We start from the raw sequence: 18,363 nt of genomic DNA on the forward strand, positions 1-18,363 counted from the left end.
TATATACATCAGTTCAGTTCAGTTGCTCAGTCATGTCCAACTCTTTGCGACCCCATGAATCGCAGCATGCCAGGCCTCCCTGTCCATCACCATCTCCCGGAGTTCACTCAGACTCACGTCCATCGAGTCAGTGATGCCTTCCAGCCATCTCATCCTCTGTTGTCCCCTTCTCCTCCTGCCCCCAATCCTTCCCAGCATCAGAGTCTTTTCCAGTGAGTCAACTCTTCGCATGAGGTGGCCAAAGTACTGGAGTTTCAGCTTTAGCATCATTCCTTCCAAAGAAATCCCAGGGCTGATCTCCTTCAGAATGGACTGGTTGGATCTCCTTGCAGTCCAAGGGACTCTCAAGAGTCTTCTCCAACACCACAGTTCAAAAGCATCAATTCTTCGGCGCTCAGCCTTCTTCACAGTCCAACTCTCACATCCATACATGACCACTAGAAAACCATAGCCTTGACTAGACGGACCTTAGTCGGCAAAGTAATGTCTCTGCTTTTGAATATGCTATCTAGGTTGGTCATAACTTTTCTTCCAAGGAGTAAGCGTCTTTTAATTTCATGGCTGCAATCACCATCTGCAGTGATTTTGGAGCCCCCCAAAAATAAAGTCTGACACCGTTTCCACTGTTTCTCCATCTATTTCCCATGGAGTGATGGGACCGGATGCCATGATCTTTGTTTTCTGAATGTTGAGCTTTAAGCCAACTTTTTCACTCTCCTCTTTTATTTTCATCAAGAGGCTTTTTAGTTCCTCTTCACTTTCTGCCATAAGGGTGGTGTCATCTACTAATCTAATTAGCTCCACAAAGTGGAATATATTTCAATCAAAAAGTTAGCAAACATGTTAGCACACTTAAAAATGTGAACTACTGCTTTAAAAAATTTTCACCAACATGCTGTAATTCCAAAGGGCACAAATGCCACTGGTCAGACTGCTATGTACGCTATCAAGTGTCTCCTCACTGGAATAAAAGCATCCACTGTCTGCTGATTTACTCGGGAACTAAGCTATTCCCCAGTTCTCTAAGCAGTACTCACCGTTGTTTTAATTCCAGCATCTTGAATACTCATATGTCAGGGAGATTCTGTAAGATCTGTCTCCAGGAAGCACAGGCTACCATGTGGGCATCAGAAGGAAGATTAGCAAGTGACTGAATCAGCTTCTTAACTATCGTTTTCAAACACTGGTGGGCAGCATTCAAACCTCTGTCAAACTGCTGTCCTTCAGTTTGTAGAGCCAAATGACTGCAGATGTTTCTAAACTCAACACTGTCCTGAAATGAAGAGCAAACACAAACAAGCAATTAGGTTATGGTGGACAGTTTTCACTCCCATCTTTTCTGATGACAGAATCTCAATTTTCCTCTCAGAGAATCATTCTCCTCCATTCTCAGCCCACATAGTTTGACCAAAGCTAACCCCATTCCACAACTCCAGGGGCAAGGTCAATCAGAGCACATCATCCCTCAGCCACTTCAATTGACCAGGGATGGGCAGATGACCTAAGATGGGTCAGTAAGCCACAGTCCCAGGAGATTGCTCAACTGGGAAAGAGAAGTTCTATTTAACTGGAGCTGTTGGAAAACATCTTGCCACCATAAGGAGAGAATTCAAATGAAAGTAAAGCCAACACATTAAAAAAAAAAAAAGTAGAAACGAGATTAAAAGAGACTGACTTCAATTACATTTTCTGAGCATGTCAGTCTAGCTGTGCTTGGACAATAAATCCCAGGATTTTTTAGCTATCTGAATCAATAAATATTTCTTTCTACTTAAGCCATTTGGAGTTGAATTTCTCATGCGTGCTAAGTTGCTTTAGTCATGTTCAACTCTTTGCAACTCTCTGGACTGTAGCCTGCCAGGCTCCTCTGTCCATGGGATTCTCCAGGCAAGAATACTGGAGTGAATTTCTCTTATTTGTTGTTAAAAGAGCTTTGATGAATACACAGATAGACTCTGTTCCTTTTATTCCACAATTACTATCTTCAAGATTCCAAAAACAGGATTTGGTATTTAATGAAAATGGTCCCAAGAAATATTTGATGCAAATCTAGAAAGAGTTCACAAGTAGTTTTAAAGAATGAACTAATTAAATAGATCTTTAATTTTCAAATAGTTCACATTCTAAAATCCATTGCATGTAAATGGTATACTGAAATTATTCCACATCAGAGATAATGTTTGCTATATGTTTTATTTTAAATACAGTTGATTCAAACAGCACAAGATTGAACTGCATAGGTACATTTATATACAGATTTTTTCCAATAAATATGAACTACAGTACTAGAGGCTCAGATGGTAAAAGTCTGCCTGCAGTGCAGGAGACCCAGATTCGACCCTGGGTCAGAAAGGGCCTCTAGAGAAGGGAATGGCTACCCACTCTAGTATTCTTGCCTGGAGAATTCCATGGACAGAGAAGCCTGGCAGGCCACAGTCCACGGGGTTGCCATGGCTGAGCGATTAATACTTTCACACTATGCATAGTTAGTTGAACCCATGGATTTGGAACCCTGGAGCTGGAGGACCAGCTATAAAATCATCCACAGACTTCTGACTGCTTGGAGGGCCAGCACTTCTAACCCTATCCTTCAAGATTGAAATGTACATGAAAACGACTTTCCCCAGACTTCTGGTTCTGTCACTTGGCACATACAGTTTCCCTATGAGGTCTTGCTACTAAATTCTAAGCAGTAGAGCAAACATCCTTTCTGAGCTTGCAAAGGAGTAATGGAAATTTCCAAGGGCCAAGTATAAAAGAAAGGCAAATTACTTTAGCTGCGTGCCAATACCTATCAAGAAGAGAAAGTTGGTCTCTCTTGAGCTGGGTGTGGGGTAGAAGGTACAGTTGTCCTTATAAATGTGCGACGGCAGACCTGTACGATACAGTAGTTCCAGTTTGGAGTTGCCTTCTATACCATATACATGTTCATAGAGCACTCATGCCAAGAAGTTAATTTAAAAATTGGAACTGGTCTGAAATATCCACGGACACATGGCAAAAGCAAACAAAAGCCTATTCCACAGAAACCTGTTCACAACCCATGCCCCACAATAGTACTGCCAGAAAGTCTGTTGAAGACAAACTTAGAATATGAAATTTAAAGTACAGTCCACCCTGATATAGTATATATAATGCAGGGCAGAATTAGACTCCAAGAATTTCAGGCATAAATTACAAAATATATGTATCATGGTTAAACATATAAAAGAAAAAAGTCAGAAAAAAACTCCCAAGAAAAAACAAGCTTGAAAAAGAACCTAATCCCACTTCTGGAAATGACAATTATCACAACAAATTAAAAAACTCAATGGGAAACACATTAACAAACACAGCTGAGGAGAAGATTAGTAAAGTGGATGATAAGTTTGAGAAAATTATCCAGAATGCAAAATAAAGACTTGGAAAATATGAGAAGTTGACTGACATGGATGACAGAATGACAGAGTATGACAAATACATTTTCAGGAGAGATAAGAAAGAACAAGAGAGAAGTACTGGTCAAAGAGAATAATGGATAAAAATTATCCCAAATTGATTCAAAATGTGAATCCTAAGATTCAGGAAACAAAACAAGCTTTGAGCAGAAAAAGTTAAATGAGATCCAAATCTAAACTCATTAAGGTAAAACTGCTCTTAAAAGCAACCATATAGGAAAAAGATGGCATTCAGTCTGGATAACCAAACAGCTAAGTTCCAGCCAACTTCTAAGCCACAACAATTGAAGATAACAGAATAGAATAATATCCTCAAATAACTGTCGACCAAGATTTTTTTTTAAAATTCCACTGAACTACCATTTAAATATCAAGGCAAAATAAACGTGCATTCATTTCAAAGCACAAAAGGAATTATCACAGTAGACATTCACTGTCAGATCTTCTTAAAGATATCATTTGGAAAGAGGAAATTCAAAGACAGAGATGTAAGATGCAACAGTGAACAAACAAACTTAAAAACACAGCATAAATCTAAAGATTTGGTTAATCAAAATGAAAATTTTAACAACTAAGTTGGGTTTCAGAAAAGCAAGATGGTTGTAAAACACCGAGGTGCAGTCACACGTAGGACACAGTAGTGTTCTAAGACATTGCATCATTGAAGACAAAAGTGGCAGAGGTGATCAATTTTAGGCTTGATCAGTATGCCTGTGAGAAATGTAAGGATCATTGTTAAAAGGAGAGAAATACGAGGCCAGAAAAGTGGTGCCACGCAGGACAGGGCAGAAGTGTTCAGCTGCCCCTTCCCAGACCGAGTAAAGCAACGCAGGCTGTGAGGCCCCTTTCCTGTGGCTGCAGCGGACTTCAGCCATGTCCGGAAGATAACAGTGCTGGAGTTTCTGTCCATGGGAAACCTTCTGTGGTATACAAATTTTTTTTCAAGTATAGAAATAGTACATAATATTTCAGAATCAGCAGAGGAAAAAGATATATCAAAACTTAATTGATCCTACTGATAGAAGGAAAAAAACGGAGAAATAAAGGATTCAAACATAAAGCAAGATGAATAGAAATCTAAAATGTGGCACAAATAAACCTATCTACAAAACAGAAACAGACTCAGCCATAGGGAAGAGACTTGTGGTTGCCAGGGTTGTGGGAAGCAGGGTAGAATGATGGTCTGGGAGTTTAGGGTTGGTAGATGCAAGCCATTATATATAGGATGGATAAACAACAAGCCAAGGTCCTACTGTAGAGCACAGGGAACTGTATCCAATATCCTGTGATAAACCATAATGGAAAAGAATATAGAAAAGAATGTCTATATGTGTAAAATTGAGTCATTTTGCTGTACAGCAGAGATTGGCACAACATTGCAAATCAGCTATACTCCAAATGAAAAAGTACCAAATAAGTCACTTTTTGAAATACAGTGGTTCCCAGGTTGGATATTCAAATTTTATCTGAATGCTAAAAGCAAAACATTTAAAACTAAAAACACCCAAGATTGAAAGTAAATGGATACTAAATATATATCAAGCAAAGTCAAAATAAATCCAGGAAAATCATTTCTAGGGATAAAGTAAACTGCAACATGGACTATTGCCCAAGAAGACAGTTTTGTACTTGTGTGTGTCTAATATGATAACCTCAACTTACACTCAATCCACAGACATAAAGACTAATTTTAACTCATCTTTCTCAGAAACTGATCAGACAACAGGACATTCAGCCTAGAGAGAAAAGACTGAAAATCTTTTCTAATCATAAGGTTGGTCTAATGGAGACAAGCAAATATACTTTAGTCTCAAACATCTTTGGATTACTTATGAAAGATGAAAGTGAAAGTTGCTCAGTCATGTCCGACTCTTTGCGACCCCATGGACTATAGAGTCCCTGGAATTCTCCAGAATACTGGAGTGGGTAGCCTTTCCCTTCTCCAAGGGTTCTTCCCAATCCAGGAATTGAACCAGGGTTTCCTGCATTGCAGGCAGATTCTTTCCCAACTGAGCTATGAGAGAAGCCCTATGACTTTATAGTAATGCCACAAAACAAATATCAATATCAAAGGTTATACCATTCAAATCAGAAAGGAAAAAATGAGAAACCAATAATATAGATAACCTTCCCCAAACAAGTATGACTTAAAAATCCACTTCTAAATAACTCATGGGTCAGTGAAAAAAATAATTGAAACTTTAAAATGCTCTAATTTGTTGTTGTTCTTCAGTTGCTAAGTCCTGTCCAACTCTTTGCAACCCGATGAACTTCAGCATGCCAGGCTTCCCTGTCCTTCACTATCTTCCAGAGTCTTGAACAAACTCACATGCATTGAATTGGTGATGCCATCCAACCGTCTCATCCTCTGTTGCCCACTTCTCCTCTTGCCCTCAATCTTTCCCAGCATCAGGGTCTTTTCCATTGAACTGGCTCTTCACATCGATGGCCAAAATATTGAAGCTTCAGCATCAATCTTTCCAATGAATATTCAGGGTTGATTTCCTTTAGGATTGACTAGTTTGATTTCCTTGCTGTCCAAGGGACTGTCAAGAGTCTTCTCCAGCACCACAGTTCAAAACATCAATTCTTGGGCACTCAGCCTCCTTTATAGTTCAGCTCTCACATCTGTACATGATTACTGGAAAAACCATAGTTTTGACTAGATAGACCTTTATTGGCAAAGTGATCTCTCTGTTTCTTAATATGCTATCTAGGTTGGTCATAGCTTTTCTTCCAAGGAGCAAGTGTCTTCTAATTTCATGGCTGCAGTCACCATCCGCAGTGATTTTGGAGCCAAAGAAAATAGTCTGTCAACTGTTTCCATTGTTTCCCCATCTATTTGTCATGAAGTGATGATGGGACTGGATGCCATGATCTTAGTTTCTTGAATGCTGAGTTTTAAGCCAACTTTTTCACTCTGCTCTTTCACCTTCAAGAGGCAGTTTAGTTCCTCATTGCTTCCTGCCATTATAGTGGTATCATCTGCATATCTGAGGTTGTTGATATTTCTTCTGACAATCTTGATATCAGCTTGTGAGTCATCTAGCCCAGCAATTAGCGTGATGTGGTCTGCATAAAAGTTAAATAAGCAGGGTGATGATATATAGCCTTGATTTACTCCTTTCTGTACTGAACAATTATGGAAATACCATATTACAATTTGTGGGATGTAGCTCTGATGATAAAAGCATAGACTTAAATGTTTATAGAAGTAAAGAATAACCACTTAACCAATGAAAATCCATGAGCTATGGATTCAAGGCAATAACTTAAGAGAAACAGATAATAATAATAATAAAAATCCTAAAAGTTGAACAAAGTTTGACGAGGAGCTAGTTTTTGTTTTTGTTTTTTCTAATTCTGTGTAAAAAGGGAAGCTATTCTTCTCCCTAATAAAAACTCTCTCAGTTGGGTGAGAAGAACCTGGGTTTCTGGCAAAGTGTTTACTAGAAAACATTCTCCAAGAAACAAAACAAATGTCCATTCATTCAATTCGGCAAACAACAGCAGCAGGACTCCATGTGGGCTAACACACCACAGTCGCCTTCCAGGAGAATTCACAGGTTACCACCCTTCTAGAGTGCTTTTCTCCTTAAAGCATTCTTGTTTCCCTGCCTTTGTGTGTTGCTTATTTATTTCTGCTCAGGAGGTATTAAGGGGCCCTGTAGATAATCTGTCCCACAGGTTTTGGAGTAACGTATATTGCTGGAGCATGTTGCTTGGAAATGAAAAAGCAGAGGGAAAAAATGATTCTGGACTGCTTTCCCAAGATCCACATCAAGGGAAATTGTCCACTTGCTTTATAGAAGTAATCCAGCTCTAAATACAAAGTGGAAGGATCAAAGACAACATGCAAAAAGAAATTTAAAATAGAAGGAACCACCAAAATGTGTGCTGACGTGTGCCTATTAGCCAGTCTGCAAAGGCATTCATCACCCAGAGAAGATTAAAATGCCTTTAAAAACATATTTGTAGGCTGAAAATCTGAAGCCAATTTCACATTTACTGTAAAGAATCAAAGAAGGCATCTTTAGGGAAAATTATACATACAATAAAATTCCACTGCTGCTATACTGGTCCCTGAGGCCCTAGGTAAACTTCAGATCTCTGGCGAGCTTTGCAAAGTCTCTTTATTTTACTATTTTAGTACAGTATTTCCATTTAATCCTTTTTCAAATATATTAACAGTCAAAGAAAACAAATTAATAGGAATAGGCTTTCCATGGGACTCTTAAGCCAAGGAAGGGAAAAATAAAACAGGTGGTTGCTTCCCTTCCTTTCTGGAAGGTCTGAAGGCCAACTATGGATCCAACAACCGTGACCTCCAACCCAACCTCTCCTGCAGAAGGTAGGGGCTGCCAGTGACAGCCTTAAAGCAACAGCATATAAAATGGCACATGGGTTTTCAGTAGAAACTCACATGATCAATACTGGTGATGATTTCACTTATGGTGCTTTCCACTCAGTGACAGAAGGCATCCTCCCAGCAGCTTTTATTTAGCAAGTTCCAGATGCTTCCAGAAATGATGTAATATCCTACACGGTGCTTTGAGCGCTTTGCCAGAATTAGAACACGATGGTGGCTGAGCAATCTAAAAGCAGGTTTTGGAATGTCTAAAGCCTTGTGTAATCTCAGATTTTGGATATGAAATGTATTGATTGCTACAGTGGTCCAAAACGATGGCCAGCACTTACATTTTAAAATGAGTTGAGATAATCTCTCATGACTCAACTAATCTACTAGGACAATGGCCTCAGTCTGTTTGCCTGTTAATAAATCTGTTAAATTTATTTCAAATGTGTACCTAGCCTCCAATACATGACTTATTACTACACTGGATAAAAGGCAATAAGACATGGCACTTGACCTCTAAAGAGCTTATAACTTAGTAGAAGGAATCACACACATATGGCATATCTCCCAATGCCCAATGAAATGTGATGAGTGAGGGATATGGTAAAAAAACTAAATAAATAAAAAATAAAAACCCAGTCCTACAGAAGAACAGACATTTATAGACTCATGATCTAAACATTGTACACAGTTCATTCTGTGGGGGAATGCTTTCAATAGCATACCTGATGTGTGGTTGCCCAAAATTTGCAAGATGTGCAAGATGAAAAAGTTATGGAGATTGTCTGAACAAAAATGTGAATGTACTTAACACTACCCTTAAAACAGTAAATTTCACTTTGGGTTTTTTTTTTTTCCTACTACAATTAAAAAAAAAATAGTGGTTGAGACTATCAGGTTACTGCCAGCCTTTGTAGAAGGGAGTGGAAATTTGGATGAGGCATCAGCGAAATGGTAGGTGAGAAGGATTGTACAGTTGCTATAAGAGGGATGGTGTTGGGGAAAGCAATATTTGACTCTTAGAGGAAAGAGATGGCCCATAATTAGAATGAATGATACTGTTACTGAAAGGTGTGTGGTCTGGCTGCTCACTGCTCAAAAGCCAATAAACAGGCCAGACTGGTGGGAAGGAAAGTCTGCTTTATTTCAGACGCCGGCAACTGGGGTGGGGAGGGTGGCAGACATCTGTCTAAAGGCCAACTCCCCCCCTGCACCCCTCCGCATTGGCAACCAGTGCACAGGAGCTTTTATAGATAGTAGTGAGGAGGCGGCTACATGCAGGAACAGCACCATCAGCTCTGACAGTCATCTTCAAATTGGTCATCAGTGGTCTGACCAGCATTATGTTGGTTGTCTAGGTACAGTTATTCTTCAGTTCCAGGGTCCACTTGTTCCCATTTCTTTGCAGTCAGTTCTCGGAACTGTGGCAGCTCATGTCCTGAGTACAATCTGGTCATCATGTAGTTAACTTGTCCACCTCGTGTTCAGTATTTATGAGACAGCTCACAGGATATGGCTCAGAATATTATCTATAGCCCTTGAGAAAGAACTAATGGTCCTTGAATATTGTTAATAACTACATTATTATTATTTAGTCTCCTTTGACTGTTTTTTCTTTGTTTCCGTGTTTCTCATTTCTCTGATTAAATTTATTCTTTGACTAAAATTTTCCATAGACAAAAGGCAAGCAAAGGTCGGGGGCTGGTGGGGGGTGGAGGCAAGGACCGTAGAGTCCTGCTCAGTTTCAATACCAGCAAAAACCTGGAGCCAAGTTGGGCCTGGGACTGGGAGATCAGTCTGAAAAAACAACAGAGCATCATGTTACCTATTCAGAATAAGCTGGTGCAGAAAGCCTTGAATGCCTGTCAAGTCCCTGGAACTTCTGAGCATGGCAAACCAGCATTTGAAGAACACTTGTCAAGACTATGAGCCTGAGCACCTATTAGGCACCAGGCTCCAAGCGGGCTCCTTATATACCATATTTCACTCAGCCATCACAATCATCCAGGAATTAGAGATGAAAAGAAATGCTGCTTGGAGAAATTAAATGACATCCCTAAATAGCACAGCAAGTAAGTGGCAGAGCTGAAATTTACCTCTCTCTCAAAACTCAAGTGTTCATCAAAGACTCACCCCACATCAGAGACTGCGCCAGATGCCAGGGTGACAGAGAGCAGAGCTTGCCATCCAGTGCGGGAGATGGACCAGTGAACGGGAGGGACAGAGCTGCAGATGCCACCCTGGGGTGAACAGGGACGCCATGGAAGCCAGCTGAGAGCACCCAACTAGCTTTAAGGGAGGAACAAACATGTCTCCTTGTGAATTGTTACATGTTTCTCTTCTGGCTATATTCATGCTGTTTTTCTTAAGGTTAACTAAGCGTTACGAAGCTCAAATTGGCGGTGATCATATCCAAACTGAAGACTGTCCCGTTGGTCCTGCCCTCTTCTCTGCAACGTATTTGAGACGGCTTGGTTATCTGGAAAGGATTCAAGGCATGGAAGCTTCCACGGCCCATGTAAAGCCAACTCCTCGCTAATCAGAGACCTCCTAGCCAGAGCTCTCCCTTCTTCCACTCTGTTCTCTCCCACCCAGTGTCAGGGAGGTCTCTTACAAAATCCACCCCATGTGTGCTTTTCTGCATCATACACTGTGTTTATTAGGAATGCACACGTCTGGAACCTTTGACAACTGAAAATGCACCTGCAAAGTTCAAAAAGGGAAGAAAAGCTAAGCTCCTATTTAGCTTTTTACTGAAAATAAACACTCCCATCAAAACCAAAGGCTTGAAAGCAGAAAGAATCTGGCAACAGGAGTCAGTTTCAAAGCTTGTTTTCTGAAACCAACACCAATGGATAATAAAATCAAAAATAAAAAATGACTTTATAGGTTCTATTATACAGATAACTTTTAAACAATACACAAAGAAGGTTTTTTTTTACCCCCCTCCACCACATCACCTTCAAAATCATGTCTAGATCTTCACAAACTATAAATCAATTCATATTCCCTTCACCTCTGGCTTTAAGATAAGTTGGTTCTTTCCAAAACAGTCCTGTCTTGAGCTACTTGCTCTTATAATGGTCTCCACAAGCTTGTTTCTTCTCACATTTTCCCTCTCACTCTCCCCAATGCCTCCCCTGGACCCATCAGAGTACTCCACACTGGATACGCACGTAAAATGGGACTCTCGTTTCTCTATTTTAGAGGGATGTTATGAAAACCACACTATCAGGAACAGTATACTACAAATTGCCCCAGCTGCTCTTCATTCATTGGTATCTGGCTTTAAACCACAAATTCACAGGGCCCAGAACAGTCACCAGTTGCCTAAACTCAAGGTCAATCTCAAGTAGATACGCAACTGCGTATTAATAAAACACCCAATGAAGAACCACGGTATCTGCCAGTCACCATAAAAAGTCTATCGTCCACAGGAAATTAAACATTTTTACTTGTGGTGTACCCAGTGTAAAGGCTCACAAGTAACTATGGTTCCTTATGCATTTGCTTTGGGTACGGTACCATTTTCATTAGGAAAGTCCAGTGAAAAGCACTTTGTGATGCATACAAGCACTCGATTCAAGTGCACTCACAAGGCAAACCCCAAAATGGTAAAATAAAGCACAGCAGCATTTCCACAAGACATTACACATTTAAGTATTTAGTTTTGTTTTAGAGCCATCTTGCAATATCTTTCCCCAAATGTTGATTTCGGAAATATTTTACGTCCTGGTTTTCATATCATTCACCTTATAAGGAAAGACAAAGCCACAACGAAGCTACTTCTAGGGTTGTTACTGAGCCTTTTCCTGACATAGACATGCAATTTTGTCCCAAATAAAGAGCAATCCCCTGGCCATGGCTACTACTAATAATATAACCATGAGAACTTACTTATTCAATAGGAATATTAGAAATTTGTAAAGATGCCATTCTCAAATTTGCAGAAACTGGCTTTATTAACCAATATTTATGGGGTAAAAAAGCATTCATCATCAATGTCTTCCTCTGAGTAACTCAATATTCACACGGAATTTGCAAAGAGCCTTAGCAATGACTGTGAAGCCAGAGCCAACGGTTTTACAACCACTACTCTTGCTCTGTGGAATGAGAAAACCAGCTCAGACCACTGAATGTGACGAAATTATTGGTACCAGAATTAGTTAGTTGAATTCATAGGCAAGTTGAGCTCATAGGCAAGTGAGCAAAGGCAGGCAGGGAAGTTTTTCTGCCTCCAAAAGCTGGCATCAGCCATAGTTTCCATGAAACTTGCTTCAGAACAGAACAGTTGGAAACCATAAATGTCTTCAGCTATCAAAGGAAGATAGACAAAACTTAATCAGAGTGATTTCATGATTGGCTGAGTTAACAGTCTCTATGGGTTGGTCACTTTTAGCAGTTTTTAAAATCCTAGACTGGCTTCCTTCTGGTGCTCCACACATTTCTATGCTCCCTTTGGATGGACAGTATTAAAGCCTCTTTGCTAGTATTACTAGTTTGACAATGATTTCCCACATTTATCTGGGCTTTTTGTCACTATGTAAGGTAACCATGAGAACTTCTCTAGTGGCTCCGTGGTAAAGAATCCTTCAGCAATGCAGGAAACACAGGTTTGATCCCTGGTCTGGGAAGATCCCCTGGAGAAGGAAACGGCAGCCCACTCTAGTATTCTCGCCTGGAGAATCCTACAGACAGAGGAGCCTGGTGGGCTACAGTCCATGGGGTTGCAAAGAGTCAGACACGACTTAGTGACTAAACAACAACAAAGGTGATGATGATTTAAGGAGACACAAGTCATTCCGTGTTACGGACTGAATTGCCTCTCACCAAAATTCACATGTTGAAAAGCTAACTTGCAATTTGACTCTATTCAGAGATAAGATCTTTAGGAAGATAATTAAAGTTAAACTAGGCCACACCCCTAATCCAGGAGGATTAGTGTCCCTACCATAATAGGAAGAGACGTACGAGCTATCTCGCTCTATGCACAGAGGAAAGACCACAGGACGACACAGTGAGAAGGCGGCCGTCTACAAGCCAGGAAGAGAAACGTCCCAGAAACCAAAGTTGCTCTTAGACTTCCCAACCTCCAGAACAGTGAGAAAATAAATGGCTATAGTTTAAGCCACCCAGTCTGTGGCATTTTGTTATGGCAACCCAAGCTAAGATACTCAGGTTACAGCTTGACTGTTGTGACCCAAGCAGTGTGCAGACACACGGCAGGTATGACTGTGCCCTCTCAACTGTGCAGGCTCATGTATTTGATTTCAGTGTGATGTTCACCACAACCCCATGAGCTAGCACTGTGAAAAGAAAGTGAAAATGAAGTCGCTCAGTCGTGTCTAACTCTTTGCAACCCCATGGACTGCCTACCAGGCTCCTCCATCCATGGGATTTTCCAGGCAAGAATGCTGGAGTGGGTTGCCATTTCCTTCTTCAGGAGATCTTCCTGACCCAGGGATTGAACCCGGGTCTCTCACACTATAGGCACACACTTTATCATCTGAGCCACCAGGGAAGTCCAGCACTGTGACTGGTATCAGTGGAAAGAGTCAGACAAAGCCACATTTGAATAATGGGCTACTACTTCTTGAGCAAAGCTCTAAATGCCTCTGAGCCTCAGTTTCCTCCCATACTAAACTTTTATCAAACTGGTTAACTCCATCTTCTCCACCAAATTTAACAAGACTCAGTTTTGTTAAGCATTTTTTCATCCACCATGAAAAGACTCGCTTCATGTTTTGTTTTGTTTTTCGCATGAATTTGATGATTTCTTCCCTGGTGGCTCAGCAGTAAAGAATCCACCTGCCAATGCAGGAGATGCGGGTTCGCTCTCTGGATTGGGAAAATGCCCCCAGAGGAGGAAATGGCAACCCACTCCAGTATTCTTGCCTGGAGAATCCCATGGACAGAGGAGCCTGGTGGGCTATACAGTCCATGGGGTTGCAAAGAGTTGGACGTGACTTAGTGACTAAACAACAACAACATATTCCAAAGTAATATGAAGTGTTGGCTTCTTAAAAAAAAGAGTAAACTACGATAAGGATATGTATTATTACTGTGGTGAGGGTTTCTCTCCATTCATGCCTGGAAATTTCAGTCCCTTAATTCTGGTGGTTTGATAGGCGAGTCACCCGGTGGTCACATCTCTCAGTCAGTCATAGGCCATGGACTAATGCTGACCTCTGAAAAGTCACTTCCTGGAAATGTCTTTAGGTCATTCTGTTTTTGTCAACAACCTCAGAAAAGTAAATACAGAGTTGATGAGTCAGCTCCATCAATATCAAGAATGAAATACAATAATAAATAGTCAATAAAGACTCCTGAAGAAGATCGAGGCATCGGTCTCTTAATAATAATACTAATAAAAGTTCAAAAGTATTGCAGTTTACCATGAGCAGCCAGTAGCTAAGACTTTGTATGCATTATCTCAATAACCTTTATAGGTCAAATACCACTGTTCCCACTTTACAGGTGAGGAAACTGAAGCACAAGAAGGCTAAATGACTTGGCCAAGAGTCTGCAGCAGGAAGCAGCAGAGCAGGTTTGAAATGATCCATGGGACCAGATCGCTGTGTTGTTCATCTTCCTCTTTTCTGTGGCAAGTAACACTGTGGGAGGGATCTGATGTTGGGGAAATTTCCACACACTTTTAAGTGACACACAAGTGTTGTTTCCTTTAGCACAAATCCTCCTGAAGCCATTCTGGTGTATAAAATCAACCTGCATGGTCTTAATTTAAAAATATAGAAGACACGCATCCAAATCACTTGAGTCAACACTAGTAATGATGATGTCAAGTCTGTATAACCAGCACCGCCCCCCCCAGAAAGACAGACTGCTATGTCCTTGAGTCTAAGTGCTTTGTAATCATTACCCTACAATCCAAACTGAGATACCGCCTTCTCTCCTGACAATAAACCAAGCAAAATTTCAAGATGCTAGCCAGGAGACAAATCATCCAGAAAAACCACTTCTCTCTCTTCTGAAAGCACTGGCTGTTCTCAGGAGCCCTGAAACTCATTATTCCCCCGAAAATGAACAGCAGAGTCCAGTTTGCAAGCAAGTTGAGATCCCTTGTTCCTAATGAGGACTCTGGATGCCTCTAAAAACACTGGCAGCCATCCACCCAGAAGTCTGCATGTTTGCTTGCAATGGAGAAGAAAGAGACCAGGACTCCAGGGGTTGGGGGAGTGAGGGAAGATTTGAGCATATTTATGGATTAAGGGAACTGGCAGAGGGAATGCACTGGAAAATACAAGGTGAGAGGAGAAAATTGAAAGAAAAAGATCCAGGGGAAAGTCTAGAGCAAAGATTTACTCCAGCACTTAAGAGAAAGAATTTATTTGGAGGGTGGGCAAGGGTGGGAACCACACAGTATTTCTTTATTAGAGGCAAGAAAGAAGATAATTGGAAATGAAATCTTTTAGGTAAAATGAAAGATTTTGTGTCAGATGGCCTCAATTTTCTAGAAAAGGAGTGAGAGGTCTGGGGTTTGGATGAGTAAAGTTTGCAGAGAGTAGAAAATGTTTAGGACAAAAAGTCAAGTAGAGAGGGTTAAAAGGATTACCAAGTAGAAGTGGCAGCTGTGTTAACCTCAAGTGGCATGAGCTGTAGTCCAGAGCAGAGGGCAGCCTTGCTATTAAGCTGGGTCAGGTCCTCCGACAATGGTTTTCTGGCCTGACCTTGCCTCTGTGATTTATCAGGGTCCTCTCTTCAGTCATTTCAACAGCTGCATTTTTGCCTGCAAGATAATCCAAGGTCCTTAGCATGACCCAGAGGCCTTTGGCATCTGACCCCACCTAACTCTCCAGCATCTTTTTTTTTTTTTTTTTCCGCCTTCTGCCATACTGAACTAATTTTAGTTCCCCCAAAGCCCTAGGTCCTTTCATTGCTTCTGGGCCTGAAATCCCACAGCTCCTCAGAACTGTTTTTTTCCTTTAATGCTTGGAGAGTAAACATTCTTTAAAAAAAAAAAACAAAACTCCTCCAAGAAGCCTTCCTGGATCACCTAATGTAAAACTGATCACTCAGCTTTTCCTTTTGTCAACCCACCTGTGCCCTGTATAGGTTCCTGGCATGACAGAGTACTTCATGTTTCATTAATTCTAAGATGCGTGTTTTTTCACATTTCAAAAATCTCTGAAGTGAGGATATGTCTTATATTTGATAGTGTGTCACAGTTTAATTGGTAGGATTTTTATTATTATTATTATTTCTCAGTGGTACCAAAAAAAAAGGTGCATCTTACCTCAAGAGCATTGGTGAAATGCAGCTTCGTTTTTAAAAATTTTTTAGAATGAAGCAGTGATTCCCATCTGGAGGTGATCTCGTTTTCCCTCCCAGCACACGCACTTCAGCAATATTTGGTTCTGTCCACTAGTGGGGAGGGTATGCTGCTGGCATCTACTGGGTAGAGGCAGAGGATGCCCAAGACCCCGCCCCTCAACCCCCATACACACAGACAAAGAATCATCCTGCCCCAAACATCAGCAGTGTGAAAGTTGAGAAACCCTAGTTCAGGGTGACAATATTTATTAGGGTATATGCTATGCTTTATTATATTTGATTTTAAATCAATCTTCTAATATACATCAATGTTTTCCAGACGTTGGCTTGTAGAGCAAGAACAGCAACTCTTGAAAAATGCCCTTTCTTCATCACCCCTCCCCCATGTCCCTCCACTGGCCTCCCCAGAGAATGAATGAAGCAGTATTAGGGATCAAAGCTGGAAGGCCAGAGGGTCTAAAAGAGATCTGTGACCTTAAACAAATTAGGAGAGTTAATAGCAAGGCCAAGACTGGATCCCAGACCCCCAGATTTCCCTGCTCCCATGCAACCTGGGAGGCAGGCCGCTCTGCTCTCTGCCTAAGTTGGCTAACACAGTTTGGTACCTTAAGAGGAAACCTGTGCCCTTCAAATATGAGCAGCGCGACTTAGCAGGAGTTTAGCCTGAGTATTCACGCTTCAACACCCAGCACCCACGCCACTCTGGTGCTACTTTATTAGAATTTAGGTTGACTCTGTAAGGCCCCCTGAGCTCTGTGGGGAATTGGATTTATGCAAAAATAACTGCGATTCATAAGTGTAAAGGAACTTCAAATACATGTAGGTGATTTCGTCATGCAAACGGCAGAGGGAACGGAATACGTGTATTTGAGGCTGTAGGAGAGCGGTTATTAATTTGGAAGGAGAGCAGGCAGAGCCGTCCTCCACGCCCAGAAGCTGCACGTGTGAAAAGGGCCTCGCACTGGAGCTGGAAGCTGATTCATGTGAGCGAGGGAGAGGTCCCAGAGGGAAGTTTTGGCAAAGCCTTTCCGTGTCTCCGTGCTGCAGTCAGGTGGGCCCCGACTGCCCACTCCCCCGAGCACCACCTTCCTCCTTCCCACTCCGAGGGCTGGATCACTGGGGGAGGCTCCACTCTGGATCCTGTGGCCCAACCTCGTGTCTGCCAATCCCCTCTCCACCCTGCGCCGCCGCAGGGGAATGGATGCCGGAAGCCAGGCTCACCTTCAGGCGGATGGTGAAGGGCCGCTCCTGCTGGAGGGGGCCCAGGAGCGTCTGTCTGCTCCACTCTGACCAGCTCCGAGAGCCAGCGCGCTGTGCGTCGCCATCCGAGCCAGGGTGCAGGGCCCGCGGCCCCCGGGGAAGGGCAGCAGTTCCGCGCCCCCTTCGGCACCTCGCACAGCTTCCACCCCGGCGGAGCTCGCCTGCGCCCTCGGACCCCAGATTCCTGATCCCCCGGCTCCCGCCCTCCTCTTCGCGCCCTCTCCTGGGCCCTGCCAGCCCTGGGCCTGAGCGACACGCTGGGGTGGTGGGCACGTGGTCTAGGTCATGCGGGCTCCCGGGGGCGCCCGGACGGTCCCCTGAGCCCCACTCCTGCTGCAGCAGCTAAAGGGTGTGCAGAGTCACCATCTGAGGGCCGGTGGAGGCCTCTAAGGGCGCGGGGCTGGCCCTCGCCTCCGCCGCCGGCTCGTTGCGCTCCACCCGGGCAGGTGCAGCCGCGAGCCGTGGAGGCGGGGGCGCGTGGGGTCGCTGGGGTCATTTTCCCAGCCCGCCGCTCCTCCGCCTCCCGGCCTCTCGGCATGTGGGGCCCGCCCCGCCTCGCGCCCGAGGTCAGCGACCCGCGCTGGCCCCAGCATTCGGTTCGAGTCCGAATGGGCTTGTTCCGACTCGAGACTGCCTGAAGTCCTGCTTCCCCCGTGCACTTGAAAACCGGCCAGATGCTGCGCGCTGGTTCCGCCTCCTCTCCTGCCGTTTTGTGCGGAGGCATCTATCCAGGGATACCCTGCCCCCGTCTCCTTTGAAGAAGGCCTACCTGAGACCTTTTGGGGGCTGTGATGGGGGTGCACAAGTTAAAGACCCACCAGGAAACGAAAAGTGTGCAGGACCAGAGCAAAACTCACGAAACCAAGACTGTGCTTGATCCCCCTCCCGCCCTTTCACAACCCTAGGGGAATGTTCAGGGACTTCGTGGAGTAGCCTTCAAGGCCTCTATCCCTCCACAGAAGAAAGGGACTGTATCTTCTCAGGCCCCTTGTGCTAGGAGGGCCTGACTGCCGAGAA

General features: G+C 42.9%; 1 protein-coding gene across 1 annotated transcript; it reads right to left on the reverse strand.

The window, feature by feature from the left end:
• Positions 1 to 1,066: 1,066 nt before the first annotated feature.
• Positions 1,067 to 18,070, reverse strand: DLEU7 (deleted in lymphocytic leukemia 7). Its single transcript, XM_040266714.1, is given in 5 exon segments — positions 1,067 to 1,273; positions 17,308 to 17,387; positions 17,390 to 17,516; positions 17,518 to 17,778; positions 17,867 to 18,070. Coding segments are annotated over 5 exon segments (879 nt in total).
• Between the last annotated feature and the right edge of the window lie 293 nt (positions 18,071 to 18,363).

Source organism: Oryx dammah, unplaced genomic scaffold (genome assembly GCF_014754425.2).
Source record: "Oryx dammah isolate SB20612 unplaced genomic scaffold, SCBI_Odam_1.1 HiC_scaffold_24, whole genome shotgun sequence".
In the NCBI taxonomy this organism is placed as follows: domain Eukaryota; kingdom Metazoa; phylum Chordata; class Mammalia; order Artiodactyla; family Bovidae; genus Oryx; species Oryx dammah.